Genomic DNA, 23,778 nt, shown 5'->3' on the forward strand with positions numbered 1-23,778 from the left:
TAAAGCTAGTTGTGCTAAAAGTCACACAGAAAGATGCCATTTTTCAAAATGCACAGAACAAAACCATGTAAGTAAAACTTGTCCTAAAAATATGTGGAATGACAAACACCTAGTACATGAAGCTGGCGACCTCTGAAGAGAGATGGAGATAGAGATGAGGTACAGGGGGAGGAATCAAAACCAACTTTAGCTTTGCCTATAATGTTCTAATATTTTCAAAGGTTAATGAGCTCACATGTTAATTCTGTAATTAAAATTCATTTTTAAAACCTATACCAGTCACTAAAGACAGGATGGTTGCCTTCAGAGAATTCACAGACTCTGCAGGGAGCAGGAAGGAAAGGAAATGAGGGCAGACAGGGGCAACAAAAAGGATATGCTGTCTCCTTTCCAGCTGATTTAAGCAAGCTTCACACTTTGGGGGTGGGCAGGGGAAGAATTCAGGAAGGAGAGAGACGGGAAGACAAGGCTGTAGTGAGACTGTTGAAAACATGTGGGATTGAAATCCACTCTTGGCTCACCTTCTAACTGTCCTCTCTGGTGCTATCATCAAGAAAGACCCACAGCCCCCACAGAGGGCAGATGGCAGCCTCTCCTCTGGAAGAGCATGGCAGGTATTTGGAGCACTAGGCCGAGGTCCTCTGCCCAGGTGTCATGCAGGTGAGGTCACCTTTGCCAGGCCCATTGCATGCCACCAACCTCCTACTGAAAACGGTCACTAAAAGCTAAATGGCATTGGGTACTTTGACTCACCCACAGAGAGAATTCAGATAGTGTAGAGTACACACATTTCTTTTTTGGCCTTCAAAGGCTGAACAGAGGAGATGCTCTAAAATGTTTCCTTTTAGGGAGAAATCCCCAAGTCGGAGACATGTAAATGTGTCTGCTTCACTACTGGTGTCATCCTACAAGAATCCAGCCTCTCGTGCCCAAAGTTTGGCATGTGTTTCCACTTAGAGAACTGTGAATTCCATGCCTGTTCTGGTGAACACCACTTCCTTGGGACTGACTGAAATCTCAATTTGTCAAATGCTGAGTATTTAACAAACAAAAGCCTAGATGTTCCATGTGAAAGGAAATTCCAGTTTTATAAGTCTCACATCCCTCAAGAAATAGTCCAAAACTTAGTCATTCCATAGACCAAAGAAAAGCTAACAAAATATTAACTTCTAAGCTCACTGGGACTTGGGGTAATCATGTAGTATCCAGCTCAGTGACAGAGGAACTCTACAACATATTTAAAGCCAGGAAGTTCAGCTGCATTGCATTGTTGGAATTTGTTTTTGAAACAAATTGAGATAATCCGATTTTTCGCCCCACACTATCATAGATGAAAAATTCTGGGGGTCAAAAGATCCTTGTCCCCAGATCTACATATACATTATCTAGCGCAAGCCATGTAATTTCTTAGTCTTTATTTTCTTGTGTTTGACATGAGATAAGAGCTATTTTACCTCCCTAACTGAGCCTTCTTTCTTGACTGCCATGATGAACAAATAAGATATTAATAAGCATAAGAATTCTGAAAAACAAAGGATTATATAAAGAAGTAACATTAAGACGTCATTCTCCTCCAAAGGGTACTAAAAGTAATCAAAGTACTCTGTGCAGGCATGATTTCAACCTGGCTTCCCCATTGTTTTCTCTGTTCCTTTGTTAACTTAGAAAAGGATGGCAAGGGAGAGGAAAACTCCCCCACTGAGTGGAACAGAAAAGTGAATAAAAGCTAAAGCTATGTTACACACACACACACACTCTCTCCATATATAACACCAAGCCGCAAGTATTTATAGTAAACAATCTAGAAAGCGCTTTTTCTGAAGCAAAAAGAAAATGATGGATATAACAAAAAGATAATGAGAAAGAAAACCTACAACATAAAAAATATACAACAAACACAGAAAAAGTATTCAGCCTTACTAATAATCGATGAAATGCAAATTCAAAGAATGAGGTACAATTTTTCATATCTCAAGTTGGTAAAGAACATTTTTAGTAAAGGTACTGATGAGGACACAAGTGGGTCAGCTTTACTTGAGACAAGTTTGCCATTATGTAGCAATGTGCCAATATTTTTAAAAAATATTTATGCTAATGAAATCAGAAATAAGTTCACAAAATTTTATGTATAAGGATGATTGCCATAGAATTGTTCACAGAAGTAAAAATTTGTAAACAATCTACAATAAGAGTATAGGGTGAAATATAAATTATTGTATACCACCAATGGCCATTTTATGTAGCCATTGAAAGAAATCATGTAGTCATTTAAAAAAATCATAAAAATGTTTACAGAAGTGAGTTTTTAAATCACTGATATAGTAAGAGAAAAAAGCAATATAGATAGTGTCATCAAATTTTGTTAAATGTAGATAATATACACACATACATGAACACAAGACATACATCAATATTTTAAGAATGTTTATCTCTGGATAATGGGGTTTATGGGATATTTGTATTTTCTTATAACTTTGAAAACATTTTTTTCTAAGTTTTACTCAGTGACCATTAATTACTTCTGTAGTTCACAGAAAGGTCTATGAGGGTAAACGCTTTTCTAAGGAAAGGAATAATGCTACTAAAACTGTCAGTCAAGGCCTTTTGCCTGGCTATGGTGGGTGGGGTCACCAGAGTTCAAAGTCTGTCTAAAACAGCCTAAATACCCACCAACCCAGGAATGGATTAACAAGCTGTGGTATATGTATACCATGGAATATTATTCAGCTGTTAAAAAAAATGGAGACTTTACATCCTTCGTATTAACCTGGATGGAAGTGAAAGACATTATTCTTAGTAAAGCATCACAAGAATGGAGAAGCATGAATCCTATGTACTCAATTTTGATACGAGGACAATTAATAACACTTATGGTCATGGTGGGGGAGGAAAAGCAGAGAGAGGGAAGGAGGGAGAGGGGTGGGGCCTTGGTGTGTGCCACACCTTCTGGGGGCAAGACATGATTGTGAGAGGGACTTTACCTAACAATGCAATCAGTGTAACCTGGCTTATTGTACCCTCAACGAATCCCCAACAATAAAAAAAAAAAAAAGGATTTATAAACTGAGTTGCCAATTTTTCTAGTTGCCCAATCAGGACTATCAGGCTCTAGGGATTGATTCAGACTAAATGCACAGTAGATTTATTAGTAAACTACAACTTTGTTTTCAACTTAGAAGAGAGAATAGTCACGACTGGAGAACAAATTGGGATCCTTTATTTAAAAGTATCTCCCCTGTACCAGACACTCTGAGCCCTTTCAGCCGCCAAATACAACAGAATAAGAACAAATAAAAAAAAGAGTAAGAATAGAAGCAGGCACAGGGCTCGAGAATTTTTAAAGAGATCTCTCTAGCTAACTGCAGCCGCTTGAGTGAACCTTCCTCTGCTCATGAGCTGGCTCTGCCTGTGGAAGTGGGATGAGTCACCATCAATCAGGGTTCCCTCCTCTTTGTATTTAAAACACACATTGGCAAACTTCTTCTCCAACTCATCTTTTTCTAGACTTTTGGCTTGTATAAGCAGTCCCCAGGTTATACAGAAGATCAGTTCTGTAGGTTTGTTCTTAAGTTGAATTTGTAAGTAAGTTGCAGTAATTTAGTAAGTAATTTACCTATTATCTATAATAGCTTCCATTCATAAGTGCAAATTGTATGTAAGTCAGATGTTTGTAACTTGAGGACTTTCCTTAGTTATCTTTTCAACTTATAGCTAGAACAACTACATGCATGGCCCACATTTGAAACAGGGACCCACACTGGTATTAGCTGACTTATTTCCCTCCTCAGAATCACTTAGAGGTCAACCTCTTCCCATGGGCCTCCAGGGAGGGAGTTTACGGGGGAAGTTGAGCAGATGCCTCCCAGACATCCTATGCAATGAACTCTTCGGGAAATCCTCCCATGGGGAAGCTGATCCCATGAGCATCCTGAGAATTTCTTAGGCTCAGAAGCCAGCACCCTTCAGTTTTGTCCTCAGACTTGGAGATCTTACTTTGACCTTAGATTTTAATATTTATCTTACTTTGCAGATGGTGGGACCTTTACCCATAGATGCTTTTATTCATCATGCACACATCCTGTGATCATGAGATCTGCAGGAGCCAGAAGCCAGATGAGAAGCCAGTTCACATAATTAACAGAGATCATTTGCAATTGTCAGAGAAGAACTTACAACTAGAGGAAATAATTCTCTTAAATCTTTGGCAAATTCTGAAAGATTAACATATGCTCATTGTAACACATTCAACTGTATTAGAAATATTTAAAGTACAGAAAGTCCCACCCACTTCTCCAAGCCCATCTGTTCTCACAACTGATGTTAATCTTTCTGAAAGATTTCTGCATACATATACGCCCCACGTATACTTTTGTCTGTGGGATTGTGTGGTGTTGATGGTTTTTAATAAGATTATAGTACATACTCTTTTCTGCAATTTGCTTTATTCACTTTACAATTTAACCCATGCACTACTGGCAACCAAATCCCAGCTTTCCCACTCACTGACTGCCTCTCTGAACCTCAGTTTCATCCTCTGTAAAGTGGGGGTAATAATGGTACCTACCTCATGGGATTGAAGGGAGTTAATACCTATCAAGTGCTTAGAATAGGGCCTGGTTTATTACACTCGGTAAGCACGAACTAGTAGTAGTTACAGTACTACCAGTGGCAGTATAGTAGTAACAACTTCAGTCTTTTCAGTGGCTACCTAGTGTTTTATTATGTGGGTAGATCATAATTTTGTTATTTTTTTGTTTTATTTCAAAATACCAGTTGAACCTCTGTAAGTTGACCACCCTTGGGACCATAACACACTGGTTAACATATGGAAGTGGTCAACATAAGGAATAGGCCCACTGTACTGATACGTACATGTGGTATATTCCAGTCTATGAGAATTAGGGCTACGTAAGGAGATAGTCAGTGTAGGGAGGTGGTCAACTAGGGAGTTTCTACTGTATTAATTGAAGGGGTAAAACTGTTTTTATTACATGGATACCTTGTATAATGCCTAAGTCAGGGCTCTTGGTATACCTGTCACCAGAATAGTGTTCATTGTACCCAATATGTACCTTTTATCCCATATCGCCCCATGCTTTCTTGTGTCCTTTATGTGGCTTTGTGCCAGTGTGTACCCATCCTTCAGCCCCGACTTGTTAGTGAGAACTTATGTTTGGTTTTCATTCCTGAGATGCTTCACTTAGGATAATGGCCTGCAGCTATATCCATGTTTCTGCAAACAACATTATTTTGTTCCTTTTTATGACTAAGGAGTACTCTATGATATATATCTATATACCACATTTTCTTTATCCACTCATGAATTGATGCGCACTTAGGTTGATTCCATGTCTTTGCGATTGTGAATAATGCTGTGATAAACATTTGAGTGCAGATATCTTTTTGATAAAATGACACTTACTTCCTTTGAGTAGATACCCAGTTGTTGGATTGCTGGATCGAATGGCACATTTACATGTTATTTCTTTGAGGAATCTCATACTGTTTTCTGCAGAAGTTGTACTAGTTTGCAGTCCTGCAGTGTGTAAGCCTTTTTTCGTCCAGTCCAGCATTTTTTAAAAAACTTTTTTAAAAATGGCCATTTTGATAGGAGTAAGGTGTGTTTTCTCTTTGTAGTTTTAATTTGCATTTTCCTGATGTTAGTGACATTGAGTACTTTTTTCATGTTTCGTGGCCATTTGTCTTCTTTTTTTTTTTTTTTATTGTTGGGGATTCATTGAGGGTAAAATAACCCAGGTTACACTTACTGCAATTGTTAGGACTTGTTAGATTGCAAGTCCCTCTTGCAATCATGTCTTGCCCCCATAAAGTGTGACACACACCAAGGCCCCACCCACCTCCCTCCTTCCCTCTTTCTGTCCCCCCCATAACCATAATTGTCATTAATTGTCCTCATATCAAAATTGAGTACATAGGATTCATGCTTCTCCATTCTTGTGATGCTTTACTAAGAATAATGTCTTCCACGTCCATCCAGGTTAATACGAAGGATGTAAAGTCTCCATTTTTTTTAATGGCTGAGTAGTATTCCATGGTATACATATACCACAGCTTGTTAATCCATTCCTGGGTTGGTGGGCATTTAGGCTGTTTCCACATTTTGGCGATTGTAAATTGAGCTGCAATAAACAGTCTAGTACAAGTGTCCTTATGATAAAAGGGTTTTTTTCCTTCTGGGTAGATGCCCAGTAATGGGATTGCAGGATCAAATGGGAGGTCTAGCTTGAGTGCTTTGAGGTTTCTCCATACTTCCTTCCAGAAAGGTTGTACTAGTTTGCAGTCCCACCAGCAGTGTAAAAGTGTTCCCTTCTCTCCACATCCACGCCAGCATCTGCAGTTTTGAGATTTTGTGATGTGGGCCATTCTCACTGGGGTTAGATGATATCTCAGGGTTGTTTTGATTTGCATTTCTCTAATATATAGAGATGATGAACATTTTTTCATGTGTTTGTTAGCCATTCGTCTGTCGTCTATAGAGAAAGTTCTATTCATGTCTCTTGCCCATTGATATATGGGATTGTTGGCTTTTTTCATGTGGATTAACTTGAGTTCTCTATAGATCCTAGTTATCAAGCTTTTGTCTGATTGAAAATATGCAAATATCCTTTCCCATTCTGTAGGTTGTCTCTTTGCTTTGGTTATTGTCTCCTTAGCTGTACAGAAGCTTTTCAGTTTAATGAAGTCCCATTTGTTTATTTTTGTTGTTGTTGCAATTGCCATGGCAGTCTTCTTCATGAAGTCTTTCCCCAGGCCAATATCTTCCAGTGTTTTTCCTATGCTTTCTTGGAGGATTTTCATTGTTTCATGCCTTAAATTTAAGTCCTTTATCCATCTTGAATCAATTTTTGTGAGTGGGGAAAGGTGTGGGTCCAGTTTCAGTCTTTTACATGTAGACATCCAGTTCTCCCAACACCATTTATTGAATAGGGAGTCTTTCCCCCAAGGTATGTTCTTGTTTGGTTTATCAAAGATTAGGTGGTTGTAAGATGTTAGTTTCATTTCTTGGTTTTCAATTCGATTCCAAGTGTCTATGTCTCTGTTTTTGTGCCAGTACCATGCTGTCTTGACCACTATGGCTTTGTAGTACAGACTACAATCTGGTATGCTGATGCCCCCAGCTTTATTTTTATTACTAAGAACTGTCTTAGCTATACGGGGTTTTTTCCGGTTCCATACAAAACGCAGAATCATTTTTTCCAAATCTTGAAAGTACGATGTAGGTACTTTGATAGGAATGGCATTGAATAGGTAGATTGCTTTGGGAAGTATAGACATTTTAACAATGTTGATTCTTCCCATCCATGAGCATGGTATGTTCTTCCATTTGTTAATATCCTCTGCTATTTCCTTTCTGAGGATTTCATAGTTTTCTTTATACAGGTCCTTCACCTCCTTCGTTAGGTATATTCCTAGGTATTTCATTTTCTTTGAAACTATGGTGAAGGGAATTGTGTCCTTAATTAGCTTCTCATCTTGACTGTTATTGGTCTACACAAAGGCTACTGACTTGTGGACATTGATTTTATATCCTGAAACATTACTGTATTTTTTGATGACTTCTAAGAGTCTTGTGGTTGAGTCTTTGGGGTTCTCTAAGTATAAGATCATGTCGTCAGCAAAGAGGGAGAGTTTGACCTCCTCTGCTCCCATTTGGATTCCCTTTATTTCCTTGTCTTGCCTAATTGTATTGGCTAGAACTTCTAGCACTCTGTTGAATAGTAAAGGTGACAGAGGACAACCTTGTCTGGTTCCAGTTCTAAGAGGAAAAGCTTTCAGTTTTACTCCATTCAGTAAAATATTGGCTGTGGGTTTGTCATAGATAGCTTCAATCAGTTTTAGAAATGTGCCACCTATGCCTATACTCTTCAGTGTTCTAATTAGGAAAGGATGCTGGATTTTATCAAATGCTTTTTCTGCATCTATTGAGAGGATCATGTGATCTTTATTTTTGCCTCTGTTAATATGGTGGATAACGTTTATAGACTTGCGTATGTTAAACCAGCCTTGCATCCCTGGGATGAAGCCTACTTGATCATGATGAATGACTTTTTTGATGGTAAGCTGTAATCTATTGGCTAGGATTTTGTTGAGAATTTTTCCATCTGTATTCATGAGTGAGATTGGTCTGAAATTCTCCTTTTTGTTTGGGTCTTTTCCTGGTTTTGGTATCAGGGTGATGTTTGCTTCATAGAATGTGTTGGGGAAGATTCCTTCTTCCTCAATTTTTTGGAATAATTTCTGCAGTACAGGAATAAGCTCTTCCTTGAAGGTTTGATAGAATTCTGGAGTGAAGCCATCTGGACCAGGGCATTTTTTGGTTGGAAGATTTTTTATTGTTTCTTTGATCTCAGTGCTTGAAATTGGTCTGTTCAGGAGCTCTATTTCTTCCTGGCTGAGTCTAGGGAGAGGGTGTGATTCCAAATATTGATCCATTTCTTTCACATTGTCAAATTTCTGGGCATAGAGTTTCTGGTAGTATTCAGAGATGATCTCTTGTATCTCTGTGGGATCAGTTGTTATTTCCCCTTTATCATTTCTGATTGAGGTTACTAGAGATTTTACTTTTCTATTCCTCGTTAGTCTGGCCAATGGTTTATCTATTTTATTTATTTTTTCAAAAAACCAACTCCTTGTTTCATTAATTTTCTGAATGATTCTTTTGTTTTCAATTTCATTGATCTCTGATTTGATTTTGGATATTTCTTTTCTTCTACTGAGTTTAGGCTCTTTTTCCAATTCCATAAGATCTCTTGTGAAATTGTTGATGTGCTCTCTTTCTGTTTTTCAAATGTAGGCATCTAAAGCGATGAATTTTCCTCTCAAAACTGCTTTTGCAGTATCCCAGAGGTTTTGGTAGCTTGTGTCTTCATTGTTGTTATGCTCAAGGAAGTTAATGATTCCCTGTTTTATTTCTTCCTGCACCCATCTGTTATTCAACAGAAGATTGTTTAATTTCCTTGCCTTTGGGTGGGGTCGAGCATTTTTGTTAGAGTTGAGTTCCACCTTTAGTGCCTTATGGTCTGAGAAGATACAAGGTAAAATTTCAATTCTTTTGATTCTGTTGATATTTGTTTTGTGTCCCAGGATATGATCAATTTTGGAGAATGTTCCATGGGGTGATGAGAAGAATGTATATTCTTTATCTTTGGGATGGAGTGTTCTATATGCGTCTATCAAGCACAGTTGTTCTAGGGTCTCATTTAAATATCGTATATCTTTGTTTAATTTCTGTTTAGAGGATCTGTCCAGCTCTGTAACAGGAGTGTTAAGGTCCCCTGTTATTATGGTATTATCAGATATCATATTGCTCAGACTGAGTAAGGTCTGTTTCAAGAATCTGGGAGCATTTAAATTGGGTGCGTAGATATTTAGAATTGAAATGTCTTCTTGTTGTATTTTTCCCTTGACCAATGTAAAGTGACCATCTTTGTCTCTTTTGACTTTAGTTGCTTTAAATCCACATGTATCTGAAAATAAGATTGCAACTCCTCTTTTCTTCTGAATTCCATTTGCCTGAAAAATTGTCTTCTAACCCTTGACTTGGAGCTTTAATTTGTCTTTTGAAGCCAGGTGTGTTTCTTGCAGACAGCAAATGGATGGCTTGTGTTTTTTAATCCAGTCAACCAATCTATGTCTCTTCAGTGGGGAATTCAAGCCATTAACATTTATTGAGATAATTGATAAGTGTGGTAGTATTCTATTCGTCTTATTTGGTAAGAGTCCATTGCTTAGTTTTATCTTTTGCAACAGTGTGGAGGTTAGGTTCTGTCCTTTAATTTCTGAGTTCTTACTTTGCTGCTGATCCATTGTGGTGGTCAGTGTGCAGAACAGGTTGAAGTATTTCCTGTAGAGCTGGTCTTGTTGTGGCCAATTTCCTCAATGTTTGTATATCTGTAAATGATTTGATTTCTCCATCAATTTTGAAGCTTAGCTTAGCAGGGTACAGAATTCTGGGCTGGAAATTGTTCTGTTTAAGTAGATTAAAGGTAGATGACCATTGTCTTCTTGCTTGGAAAGTGTCATTAGAGAAGTCTGCGGTCACTCTGATGGATTTGCCCCTGTAGGTCAACTGGCGCTTACTCCTGGCAGCTTGCAGAATCTTTTCTTTTGTCTTGACTTTGGACACGTTCATCACAATGTGTCTTGGAGAAGCTCAGTGATGGTTGAGGCGACCTGGGGTCCGATAGCCCTCTGAAAGCAGTGTGTCAGAATCTTTGGTGATATTTGGGAAATTTTCTTTTATAATATTCTCTAGTATGGCTTCCATTCCTCTGGGGCATTCTTCTTCCCCTTCTGGAATTCCTATAACTCTTATGTTGGAACGCTTCATAAAGTCCCATAATTCTGACAGTGAACATTCTGCTTTCTCTCTCTTCTTTTCTGCCTCTTTTACTATCTGAGTTATCTCAAAAACTTTGTCTTCTACCTCTGAAATTCTTTCTTCTGCATGGTCTAACCTGTTGCTGATACTTTCCATTGCATCTTTAAGTTCCCTGATTGACTGTTCCATTTCCTTCAGCTCTGCTATATCCTTTTTATATTCTTCATATCGTTCATCTCTTATTTGATTCTGTTTTTGGATTTCCTTTTGGTTAATTTCCACTTTATTAGCAGTTTCCTTCATTGTTTCCATCATTTCTTTCATTGTTTTCAACATGTGTATTCTAAATTCCCTTTCTGTCATTCCTAACATTTCTGTATAGGTGGAATCCTCTGCAGTAGCTACCTCATGGTCCCTTGGCGGGGTTGTTCTGGACTGGTTCTTCATGTTGCCTGGAGTTTTCTGCTGATTCTTCCTCATGAGTGATTTCTTTTATCTGTTTCCTTGCCCTAATTTTCCTTTCACTTCCTCTTGCTCTTTAAGTTCTCGTGCCTGTGGACTAAGGGTTACAGGACCAGAAGGGTGAGAAGGTTGAAGAGCAAAAAAGGGATGAAAGAAAGGAGGACCGAGTGATAAGAAAAAAAAAAGAAAAATAGAGAAAGGAGAGGGGGTGGGTAAAAGGAATAGTGACAAAAAGAAGAGAGGCACACAAAGAGGGAGACAGAGCAATATAGGTGTACAGTAGGGTACTTTGATACAACCTTAAAAAAAAAAACCACCTTCTGGGGGTGCCCAGTTGGGTGGGTCTCTTGAGGTCAACAGCTCTTTGCTAACCTGATCAGACACAGTACCCCACCTCCACCAAGTAGAGAGGAAAGACAAAAATGCTATAAATCAAACCAAAACAAGCAAACAGAAAACTTTACGGGATAAAATTGGTTGGAAAAACCAAATAATAGTGGTAGAATAACAAAAATGAAGTTCTAATTATTGAAATAGGCAGCAATGGGAAATTATAATTAAACTAGAAAAATTGAGAAAGAAAAAGGATCTGTATGGAAAAGGTTGAACTTAAAAAACAAAACAACAATCAACATCAAAATAAACAAAAAAAAAACAACCAAACCAAAAAAAAAAAACAAAAAACAAAAAAACACAACCAAAAACAAAGCAGTATGTATATGTTATTGAATATTGTCTGGGCAACACGTGGTCTTCTGGGGTATGAGATGTTAATCACAGTTCTGATACGACTGGAGGCTGCTAGTTTCTCAAACCCCAGCAGGTAGACACCCAAAATCTCTCTTCAGCCCACTTAAAAGGCACTTTGAGCTTGTTCACTTGCTGAGCAGAAGCTTTCTCAGGGAAGTGCTTGTCGCTGGAATCACTGCTGAAGTGGCTATCCACTTACCCTGTGTCTCCCTCTGCCCCCGAGGGTTAGGGCTGCAAGGTGGCTCAGACCCCGCTCTTAGACTACTTAGTCGCTGGGTTACCAGCTCCCACCCAATTCCAGCTCTGCGACCCTGAGGGCGGAGCTTGCCGGGGCAGATCGCTCACAATGTCTGCCTGTGACCCAGAGCCAAACACTATTAGCTCCGTCTGGCTCAGCGGCTCAGACTGGGGCCCTAGACAAAGGCCAAAGTTCTCCGCACTCCTGCTCAGGCTCTCCCCAAGGCAGTTCAGCTGAGTGCCAAGTCCAAAGACACCAAAACAGTTCACAGGTAAGGCCTTTCTGGTTTGCAGTCTCGCTGCTACTGAACTTACAGTTGCGGGCGGGTTTAGACGGATTGAACACACGTGACCACTTGCCAGTTTTCCACTGTTTTAGTCCTCCTCTTGGGGTCCAGAAGTCTCTCGCTGACTCCTTGTATCCTCTCAGGGGTGATGGTAGGCAGATCCCACCAGCCAGAGATGCTTGGAGTCCTATCTCCCCAGACTCACGGTGCCCAGATGCAAGGAAGCTGTTACTCGGCTGCCATCTTGCTCCGCCTCCCCATTTGTCTTCTTTCAAAAAATTTCTGTTCATGTCTTTTACCCACTATTTAATGGGTTTTTCTTTCCTTGCTGATTTGCATTCTTTATAGATTCTAGATTTCAGTCCTTTGTCAGATACATAGTTTGCAAATATATTGTCCCATTCTATAGGTCGTCTTTTGACTCTGTTAAGTATTTCCTTTGCTGAGAAGAACCTTTTTAATTTAATTAAGTCCCATTTATTTTTTGTTGTTGTTGCTATATTTGCCTTTGGAATCTTGGTCATAAATTCTTTAACTAGGCTGATGTGCAGATGAGTTTTTCCTATGTTTTCTTCTAGAATTATTATGATTTTATGCCTTACATTTAAGTCTTTTATCCATTTTGAATTAATTTTTATATATAGCGAGAGATATTAATTTTTGTATATGAATTACATCCAATTATCCCCACATCATTTATTGAATAGGGCTTCCTTTCCCCAATGTATGTTGTTGCCTGCTTTATCACAGGTCAGTTAGTTGTAGGTACGTGGTTTTATTTTCCAGGTTTCATTATTCTATGTTTCTACTTTTATACCACTACCCTGCTATTGTGGTTACTATTGCCTTGTAGTCTAATTTGAAGTTATATAATGTGATGTCATCAGATTGTTTCTTTTTGCTTAAGATTGCTTTGGCTATTTGGGCTCTTTTTGGTTCCAAGTAAAGCTTAGGATTGATTTTTCTAGACCCACAAAACTTGACATTGGTTTTTGATGGGAATTGCATTGAATTTATCATAATTTTTTTGACTGGCACACTAGAAAAAAACTTTTCCTTGGAGCCATAGTGTTTTATTAGGCCAAGATAGGTCAAGAGACTTGTGAGACTTATACTTGCATCATGAAGCTGCAGGCTCAAAACAGCATAGGTTAAATGCAACTCACATGGCAATTAATGTATTAAATCAGTCCTCTACCAGTGGTGCCTGGATGTTACTTAACACAAATAACACTTACCACCAGGCTTCCCTGCTGTTGCACTCAGGTTTATAAAGACAGTGCCCTGCTCTGAGCAAGACCTCAGTTCTGTGAATGAATTCCAGGTGTGGCCAGCTTCAGCATTTGGGCATCTCTGGCAGGAGGTGGCGTAGAAGTTTCACATATCTTTCCTTTCCCAGCAAATCGCCATTGCTCGGGAGGGTGACTTGCTGACCAAGGAGCGGCTGTGCTGTGGCCTGTCCATGTTCGAGGTCATCCTGACCCGCATTCGCAGCTACCTGCAGGACCCCATCTGGAGGGGCCCACCACCCACCAACGGCGTCATGCATGTGGACGAGTGTGTGGAGTTCCACCGGCTGTGGAGTGCTATGCAGTTCGTCTATTGCATCCCCGTGGGGACCAATGAGTTCACCGCTGAGTGAGTACTTCCAGGAAAGCAGGGTCACCCCAACCTGCTTGTGCCCCTGTGATCCTCATCCTGCCAGAGTTCAGCCTGAAAAGTAGGCAGAAATGGGGGTGGCCAACAACTGTTTATTGAATTTGTTGGTTACTGTGCTGGGTGCCAGACATGCAATAATGCTGAGCAAAAGCAGGCAGTCCCTGGCCTCTCAGAGCTAATGTGACCAAGAGGGAGACAAGAAACATAGACATAAGGGACATCAAATGAGGTTGCTTGGCAGCCAGGGCAGGAAGGGTGGCTGATGCCAGAAGAGAGGTTAAGGGAGCTATCAGTTTTCAATACATGGATTCAAACTGAGCCTTGAGCAATGCCCGCGATTCAAATCAATAGAAGGCAGAAGGGGGCATCCAGGAGCAGCAGATAGCTGACACGGAAGCTGAGTGTGTGTGTGAGGGTGCAGCATAGGGCTATGAGAGCTCTCAGGGCCTATCTTTCCAACATTGGAACCTGGGCTGATTGCATGGGCAGGAGGGAACTGGTGAGGGGCTGGCAGTACAAGCCTCACTTCCCACTTCATCTTCCAATACACTCTACTCCTGAAAATTGGGGAGCCTCTGTGAGTCCTCAGAGAAGACAACAGAGCTGGTTCTTCCTGCACTCACCCAGCCACACGTCAAGGACAGCATAGGGAAGGCAGATGAGACTTGCACACCAGAAGCTAAAAATGCTGAGACAGAATGGGGCCCAGAGAAGTCTTTCTGAGGAAGTGGTGCTGGGACTGGAGTGGGAAGACGGGCATGCTGCCATGAGGCTGTTTCAGAACAGCTCTGTGCCAGCACGCTCCTAGCAAAGAGTGGAGCAATGGGGGCGCCTGTCTTGTGTGGGCTTGGGTTGCTGCTTGAGAACAAGAGAGACAGCCAAGGGATGACCCTACTGCCATCCAAATTGTCCAAATCTCTCTCAAGCTTGAGGACTGCTATCAGAGCTACATCAGAGCCAAGAGGACTCAGCCTCCATGAGCCCAGCATATGCCACCATGCCTTGCACCTTCCCCTAAGCCTGCTCTGGCCAGTTGTCTCCCTAGTTCGACATGGCCCTTCTTCACCCCACAGGTGTTTCTCTGGCTCCTCTACATAGATTCCCCTTCAATCTGCCAGAAGTAATCAGTCACATAAGTTTCAACAGTTGGTTGGGGTTTTTCCTTGCAAATTTGTGTCATCTTCAGGGCTAATTTTTCCTACATTAGTGATACAAACAAGCTGACACCTCTTTGTGGTTGGAAAGACTTAAAACTGTGGTCCCTGGAGCTAATGAACCCACCCTCCCACCTTCCCTTGTACCCATTATATAGACCAAGAGACTTGGCCCCAAGATGGGCATGTGTACTAGCTGTACTTAGGGTCCCAGCTGAGGTTCCCTCTCCCTCTGCCTCTCACCCCTGTGCCTCTTCTCCCTGCTTCCAGGCAGTGCTTTGGTGATGGCTTGAACTGGGCTGGCTGCTCCATCATTGTGCTCCTGGGCCAGCAGCGTCGCTTTGACCTGTTTGACTTCTGTTACCACCTGCTAAAAGTGCAGAGGCAGGATGGGAAGGATGAAATCATAAAGAATGTGGTAAGTGAGTTGGGGTCTGGCTGACAGCCTGGTTTTCATCACAAAGGAAGGGAGGATGTGCTGCTTACAGAGACCAACTCCCCATACCACAGTTTGGTACAGAGACATTCAGAGCCCAAAGACTTGCTTGGAGGAAGCCATGAGTCACTTGCCCATAACCTATTGCTATGAATCAGGTTACCCTGGAGGGCAGGGCTGGGCTTCAGCCCTGAAATGCACATTCCCTGGCCAAGACTCTGCTGATGCTGGTTCTTCATCTTGCAAATGTCCACTGAGCACTCACACTGCCTCGGGCGCTGAGATTGGATAGATGCTGGTGTGGGGTGTGCAGAACTGCTGTGGAGAGAAAAGAACCACATTTAAAACTAGGCTGAATGGCAGAGAAGAGGTGGCAGAGAAAGATTCCCAGGAAGGATGGTGCTTATGCTGAGTCTTGAACGACCAGCAGCAAAGAGCCAGGCATAAGTGGGGTGGGGGACTTTCAAGGATGTTCCAGACATAGGGAATGGTCCGAGGCATGAAGGTGGATCAGAGAGTGAGAGGAGAAAGAGGCAGGAGATAACCTCACAAAGGGTTTTTTAGTAGTGATAAAATATGCGTAAAATGTTAGGCATATAGTTCAGAGGCATTAAGTACACCCTCATTGTGCAGCTGTCACCACCATCCAGCTCCAGAACTTTTTCCTTTGCCCCTTAGAAAATAACTCTGCATTCTTACCTCCCCTGTCCCCTGGAAGCCACCATTCTACTTTCTGTCTCTATGAATTTGACTCTTCTTGGTACCTCATCTAGGCAGAATAATACAGTATTTGTTTGTGACTAACTTATTTCACTTAGCATAATGTCCTCAAGGGTCATCCATATAGCATGAGTCAGAATTGCCAATCCCTTTTAGGACTGTGTAATATTCCATTGTGTATATATACCACATTTTGTTTATCCATTTATTCATCAGTGGAAGCTTATGTTGCTTCCACCTTCCTGATACTGTAGAAAATGATTACTTTTGACCATTTGGAAACATGGGAATAGAAATAACTCTTTGAATTGCTGCTTTCAGTTTTTTTGAGTAGATACCCAGAGGTAGAATTGCTGGATCATGAGGTGATTCTGTGTCTGATTTTCTGAGGAACTGCCATACTCTTTTCCTGAGCAGTTGCAGAGTTTTATATTCCCACCAGCAATGCATAAGTGTCCCAATCCACATCCTCATTGGCACTTGTTATTGTCTATAATAGCGCTTCTAATGTGTTTCAAGTCTTATCTCATTGTGGTTTTGATTGGCATTTCCCTAATGATTGTTAATGTTGAGTGTCATATCATGTGTTATTTATTGGCCACTTGTACATCTTCTTTGAAGGAATATCTATTTAAAAATAACTTATTTCTTAATTGCATCATTTTTGTTAATTTTTTAATATATTCTGGATATTAATTCCTTATCAGATATGATTTTTGATATTTTCTTCTGTTCTATGGGTAGCCTTTTCATTCTGTTGATAGTTGCCTTGGACACACAAAATTTTTTAATCTTGGTGTAATCCAATTTATTTTCTTCTTTCTCACTTCTGCTTTTGATGTCATATCCAAGATATCATTGCCAAAGATTTTCCCCTGTTTTCTTCTTAGAATTTTATAGTTTTCATTCTTTCATTTAGGTCTTCGATCCCTTCTGAGTTAATTTTTTTATATATGGTATAAATGATAGTCCAGTTTTATACATGTAGTGTCCATTTTCCAAGCACCATTTGTTGAAAAGACTTTTTTGTTTTTCCACATTGAGTGGTCTTAGCATCTTTGTTGAAATCATTAAATTTGTTGAAAATCATTAAACAGTTTACTTGAGGGCTGTCTATGCTATTTCATTGGTCTATATGTCTGTCTAATACAAGTGCCACACTGTTTTGATTACTGTATCTCTGTAGTAAGTTTTAAAACATACAGAGGGTTTTTACAGTCCAGTTAACATTGATTGCCAGGGTTCTGGGTACCCACAGAAGGCCTTTAAGCAGAAGGGTGACATGATCACAGAAGCTTCTGGACCCTGGACCCCAACTTTACTAACTTCTTCTCTTGCCCTCCCTCTTTCTACCCCCCTGCTTCCCTACCTCAAACGTCCCTTTCCTTCTGCAGCCCCTGAAGAAGATGGCCGACCGGATCAGGAAGTACCAGATCTTGAACAATGAGGTTTTTGCCATCCTAAACAAGTACATGAAGTCCGTGGAGACAGACAGTTCCACAGTGGAGCATGTGCGCTGCTTCCAACCACCCATCCACCAGTCCTTGGCCACCACCTGCTAGGCAGAACATCCTGGAGGAGGAGGAGCATCAGAGAGGAAAAACCACAGCCAGCCTGCCACAGGATCCAACCAGACAGTGTGTGGGATGGATCTGGAAGCAAAGAGCACCTCCCCAAACACATCTTTACCACTCCCAAGGGTGGGGCCTGTGCATGCTCTCCCACGACATCTCCATGGTGGTTTGTCCATAGCATAAATGAAAAAACAAAGGAAACAGGGCAGTGTGTGTTTTTATTTCCCCCCCTCAGCTATATTAAGAGCTCCTAGTTTCACCCTTTCTCTATTGCATAGTTCCACCCTTCTATAGTTGCTTTCCAAGAACTCCTCCCAGGATGGCAACATCCTACCCAGTGCCCACAATGCAGCCCAGGGATGAAGGCTCAGAGATTGAAATATCAGCCTGGTGGGTGGTGGGGAGCATGCCTCAACCTACTGCACCTTCATCACCCTTGGCTCCCCTCCAGGCACCCAGGTGGCATCTCCTCCTGCCATGGGTGTCAGCAGCTCCAACACATCAGCTTCCAAAAGCCCCATCCTAGCCCACCTCTCAGGGTAGTGTGAGAGAGAAGTCAGAAAAATTTCCCAGCCATATCCCACTGAGTGGGGCTGGGGTAGAAGAATGGTCAGGCCTGCTCTGAGGAAGCTGAATATGTGCACACAATCTAGGAATCTAATCTAGGAATTACATAGCCCCAAGCAGAACAATTTTAGACCATCTCAGCAGCTTGATGATGATGAGATGGTTCTTTTATTCCCTAAGCAGGTCCTAAGCACTGGGTACACAGGGTATGCAGCATTGGGCAAGTTAACCTTAGCACTGGGTACACAGGGTATGCAGCATTGGGCAAGTTAATCATGGCACTGCCCAGAGACCAAATGAGGGACCACTTCTTGGCACAGAATCTCTCCTCAAGAAAAACTCCCATGAGAAGGGTTATTAAGGGGTTTATACAACAGAGGCCAAAAACATCTTGAGGATAGGGAAGTAAGAAAAATAATACTTATCAATGAGCTTTTAAAACCAAGATATATGCCCCCAAAGGAGTCCCGTTTCAGTGAATCAGAACTTTCACTGTCCTAGATACTAAAAATGCATAAGTGTACTGGGACATCTTACCTTTTGCTCTCAACTGCCTGTTCTCATAAGTGGATCTCTCCCAGGGGTAGATCCACTTCCATTTTCCAGACTGAACCCAAATCCTCTGTGGAAATCTTCCACCAAGTGTGGGAGACCACTGAGAAGGACAGAGCCTTTGAGATATGAACGTCTTTGTCACAGAGCACATCATCTTCAAAGGGAGTCTGGGGCACTGAGCTTTTATGACCATATAAAGTGCAACATTTGACATGTCTCCTCTAGCCCAGGGAGAAAAGAAAAGAGAAAATGGAAAGAACAATAATGACCCCTCCACCAGGGCAAATGAAAGGAAATGGTTAGCTTTAATCAGATGGCCCCATGTTTAACCCCATGGAAAGAGCAAAGGAAAGGTCCATAGCAAGAGGTCTGTGTGAGATGTTCATCCTCCAGTGAGCAAAGGCGGGAAGGGAGATCCTGAGATTAGTACATTTAAGTGCAGGTTTCTGGGCCCCACCTCAAATCTTCTAATCCTATATCTCTGGGAGTAGAGCCAGGAAATGTGCATTTTAACAAGCTCTCTGAGTTATTCTGTTGCACAGCAAAGTTTGAGAACCACTGCTATAAAGGAATCATTCTGTTTAACATTGGGCTTTGACCTACCTCTAAGCCATGAAAGAAAATACATGTAGGGAAGGAAGGTGGTTCAGAGTAGAAGCTGGCAGAACTTCCTGTCTGGAGCTACCACTTCCTATTCTGATTTATTTCTTCCTCTTGATGACCACAGAAATGTCACAGAGACAAAAAGGGGAGGTTATCCCACATGGCAGAACTACATGGTAGAACATGCCTTCAAAACCCACATGAACTCTCTAAGTACCAGAGGCTACCAGATCAGTGCTGTTTGGGGATGGTAGCTAGCTCTATCTGATGACTAGAGTTCATTCCAAATCCTTGACCATTGCTTTATGGAGATTTCAATCATCCGTTAGATAAGATTGCTATTGCAACCACTCACCCCTCCCACCCTGCATTCATAACCCTGTATTTGACCATCTGGGCAGAGTCACATTATCCTCAGGAGACTTGATCCCAGTCAATGGAGGGCCTCACCCTGAAGAGAAAGATTTTATTTCCCTGGCTTGCCGGCAGCACTTACAAACACCAGACAAGTTTTAATACCCTTTTGTCCCTGGTATTACTGCCTCCTACCTTTTGATTTTTTGTGTGTCCAAGAACCAAGAAAAAAGAAATCTTAGGTTTTAAGAAGTTTAAGAATATCTGTTTCAGAAATCATTAAATGTATCATATTTGTATTAAGAGTCATTGGGGATTTTTGTACAATGAATTTACATTTATTTATGGTGACATATTTACGCTTGTGATCAAATAATGATGTTAAATTCTTAAATCATATTTGCTATGCTGCTGAAGATGATATTTTGATTTGTATTTTGGGGGTACCTGTGTTGAATTGATAAACATTTCCATCTCCATTAAAACTGCTTCCAAACTAAAAAATCTTGATTCCTGGTCACCTTCCAATCTTCATTATCTGTGTAAGGCCACATTAGAACTAATGACTAAGGAAACAACTTCAAAAGAGAATTAAAGAAAGTGAAAACATAGAAGGTCAATTCTCCCTAAACTAATGCTCAGCTTGCTTTCTCACTAGGGGAATTATATCTTTACAAATTGATTTACACTGGGCAAAATGCAGGAGACAGTCCCTGCTCTCAGGATTTCATAGTCTCCCTAAGCATTACTATACACCTTATGTCCCTGGTTCTAAGAGAAAAAATGGTAGCTATTGAGGCCTGATGTGCACAGGCACCATGCTGAATTCTATCTATACCTTCCTTTTAATCAACCACAACCACTTTATGGTAGAGTCCACATTTTACAAAAAGGCTATGGAATCTGTTTATTGTCACATAGTTACTAAGTCATAGAGCTGGGATTTTGAGATCATACTACAATGAACTTATCAGCCAGGCCAAACATAAAAACTAGACTAGAAGATTTGATTGCTGAACTTTGCAGGGCTTTGAGTCAGTGATATTGAACAAAATCTGATATCAGGAGACAGCTCAGGGAGTATGCTGGCTGAGGAGTTCCCAGGCTGAAGGGGAAAGGCAAGTGCCTAGGAACCTCCCCCACTCATAAGAAAAATGTTCCCGAGAAGGATGCTTGGAGCTTTTTTTAAAGGCCATCCTTTAAGAAAGGATGAGTCCTATAGCTGTTTCCCCTTCTGTCAAGTAACACAAGCTAATCCCTTGCAGCTCTGATATCCTGATTCTAGGTAATTTCTCACTGGTGTACTTTGAGGGGCCTGACCACTTTCACACACACGGAGTCTTTCTCAACTTTGCATCACCAACTCCTAAAATTGCCATCATTGGGAGTCATGTATTTAAGCTAGTGTGGTTAGAGGACTATTAGTCCTGAGAGATGCTAAGTGTAAAGAATGTTCCATGAAAAATAAACCTGAGGCACATTTTTTCCTCTAAATGTCCATCATGCTCTAGGGAGTTCTGCAGAACCTAACCAGTCTAGATTGATACCATGTCTCCTACAGAGCCATGACCTTGGAAACCCCTTTATCTGGAACACTAATTATCTTCTCTTGGAATACACTGTGAAAAACACTGGGCTAAGGGTATAGGAATCCATGCTAAGATATTTTAAAAAAACCCACAGGAGAAGGACCAGTGACACAGTAGAAATTGTGACACTGGGACACAAACGGAAGCAGGGACCTAGCAAAGTATTGAAGGGTTTCTAATGGGAAGGTAAAGCATTTTGATGATGGGAGAGATACAGTGGCTGGGTGTATCCATTAGCTAGGGCTGTCACAACAAATACCATGGACTTGGTAGCTTAAATAGAAATTCATTTCCTCACAGTCCTAGGAACTAGAAGTCCAAGATCAGAATGTCAGCAGCTTTGGTTATAACAAGGCCTCTCTTCTTGGCTTGTGGGTGACCATCTTCTCCTGTGGTCTTCCCTCCGTGTGTATCTGTGTGCTAATCTTTTCTTATAAGAAGACCAGGCCTATTAGATTAGAGCCCATTCTAATGACCTCATTTTAATTTAGTTACCTTTCTAGATATACTGTCTCCAAATACAGCCACATTCTGAAGGTTAGGACTTCAACATAAGAATTTGATTGGGGGGGAGGGGATAATTTAGCCCAGAACACTGGAGATGAAGCTGGGCAAGGTGTTGTCTCAAGGGACTCTGGACAGTTTGAAGGTGAAGATGTCATTCTTTGTTGAACACTTATTTGTAAGACTTTATATAAGATTAGGAAGAAAAAATAAGAGGATTATAGAAATATGGGGGAGTAGGAAGCCCAAGGAATCCATCTCCAAAACTAAGTAACAATCACACTGGCAGATGGGTCTAATGGAACTATTTTGGAACTCCCTATTGAAGGCCTGCAACTTTCAGGGGAAAAGCCTTGGAAAGTAAATTACAGTTAATTTTGGTCAATTTCATCTCTTAACTCACCAACTATCACGTATCCCCTGCCGGACAGGCCCAAAAGAGATAGCTATGCATGGAGTACACAGCTTGCAGGGGCCAGGGTGGGCATTAAGCACCCTGTGTTCCAAATATTGGGGATTTATGTTCTAATCACTGATTGCTGCTTCTCACCAGGAAGGTGCAATGACAAGGGCAGGCAGCCATTTTTGCACTCCCCAAACCCCAGCATTATTGCAAGCTCCCCCTGCCCCAAGCTGAAGCAACTTCCAAAGGATTTAAAAAGACCATGTTCTTTTTCTTCCCTTTCAACCTCCACATCATATTTCTCTTCTTCACTTTTTGGGAACAAGACATTAAAAGGAACTGTATGAAAGGCAGAAATTAGAAAGTCACCATGGAGATGGAGATGACGCACAGGGAAAGGGGAAAGCTCCGAAAAGACCAGAGAAGACTTTAGATTTATACCTCAGGCTTATCTTCAGCATGGAGACAACCTAGACCCAGGAAAGGTTTTATGGCTAAGACCTCAAAAACACAAACAACAAAAATAGACTATCTTAAACTAAAATCCTCTGTACAGCAAAGGAGACAGAGTGAAGAGACAATCTATTTGCAAACTATTCATTTGACAAGGACCAGAATATACAAAGCAGCTCAAACAACTCAACAATAAAATAACAAACAATTCCATTGAAAAGTGAGCAAAGGGGGTCGGGTGCAGTGGCTCACACCTATAATCCTAGCACTCTGGGAGGCTGAGGTGGTGGATTGCCTGAGCTCACAGGTTCGAGACCAGACTGAGCCAGAGCGAGACCTTGTCTCTTAAAAATAGCCAGGTATTGTGGTGGGTGCCTGTAGTCCCAGCTTCTTGGAAGGCTGAGGCAAGAAAATTGTTTAAGCCTGAGAGTTTGAGGATGGTGTGATCTATGATGCCAGGGCACTCTCCTGAGTGCAATGGTTTATAATCCTAGTATTCTGGGAGGCCAGAGCAGGAGGCCAGAGCAAGTGAATTGCCTGAGCTCAGAAGTTTGAGATCAGCCTGAACAAAGGATACCCCATCTCTACTAAAAATAGAAAAATTAGCAGGGTGTTGTGGCTGGCACCTATAGTCCCAGCTTCTCAGGAGGCTGAGGCAAAACGATTATTTGAACCCAAGAGTTTGAGGTTTCTGTGATCTACGATGGTGCCTGAATACGACTCTGAATCAAAAAAAGAAAGAAAGAAAAAAAAGAGAAGTGAGCAAAAAACATGAATAGACATTGCTCAGAAGATATGAAAATGGTCAATAGGTGTATAAAAAGTGTTCAACTCACTAATCATCGGGGAAATGCTTATCAAAACCACAATGAGATCAGACACAAACCTCCAGCAGCAAAGACGTTTGAACTCAGAACAGCCCGTCTTCTGTAGGTGATTTTAGCAGAAACAGAGACAGAATCCCACAAAGTTGTCTGTTCTGTTCTGTTCTGTTAGCAACATCAATCAGGGACAGGGCTAAGCCTGAGTGAAGACCTCCCTCCCACCACCTGCATCAAGCACTCAAAGATGTCAGGCCCCACCTCCTCCTGCTAGATAGCAGCAGACTGCAGGGGCCTGGCAGACTTCC

At 41.2% G+C, this 23,778-nt stretch overlaps 1 protein-coding gene across 6 annotated transcripts in view; it reads left to right on the forward strand.

Annotated features, from left to right (window-relative positions):
• Positions 1-20,204, forward strand: part of CYFIP2 (cytoplasmic FMR1 interacting protein 2) — a 134,282-nt gene extending 114,078 nt beyond the window's left edge. For all 6 annotated transcript variants that reach the window (XM_053566072.1, XM_053566073.1, XM_053566074.1 and 3 more), the window contains 3 exons: positions 13,478-13,716; positions 15,162-15,309; positions 17,442-20,204. In XM_053566072.1, the coding sequence (XP_053422047.1) occupies positions 13,478-13,716; positions 15,162-15,309; positions 17,442-17,609 (555 nt within the window). In that variant the 3' untranslated portion in view covers positions 17,610-20,204. The remainder of the gene's footprint in view (positions 1-13,477; positions 13,717-15,161; positions 15,310-17,441) is intronic.
• The last annotated feature ends 3,574 nt before the right edge of the window (positions 20,205-23,778 follow it).

The sequence above is a fragment of the Nycticebus coucang genome, chromosome 17, assembly GCF_027406575.1.
Source record: "Nycticebus coucang isolate mNycCou1 chromosome 17, mNycCou1.pri, whole genome shotgun sequence".
In the NCBI taxonomy this organism is placed as follows: domain Eukaryota; kingdom Metazoa; phylum Chordata; class Mammalia; order Primates; family Lorisidae; genus Nycticebus; species Nycticebus coucang.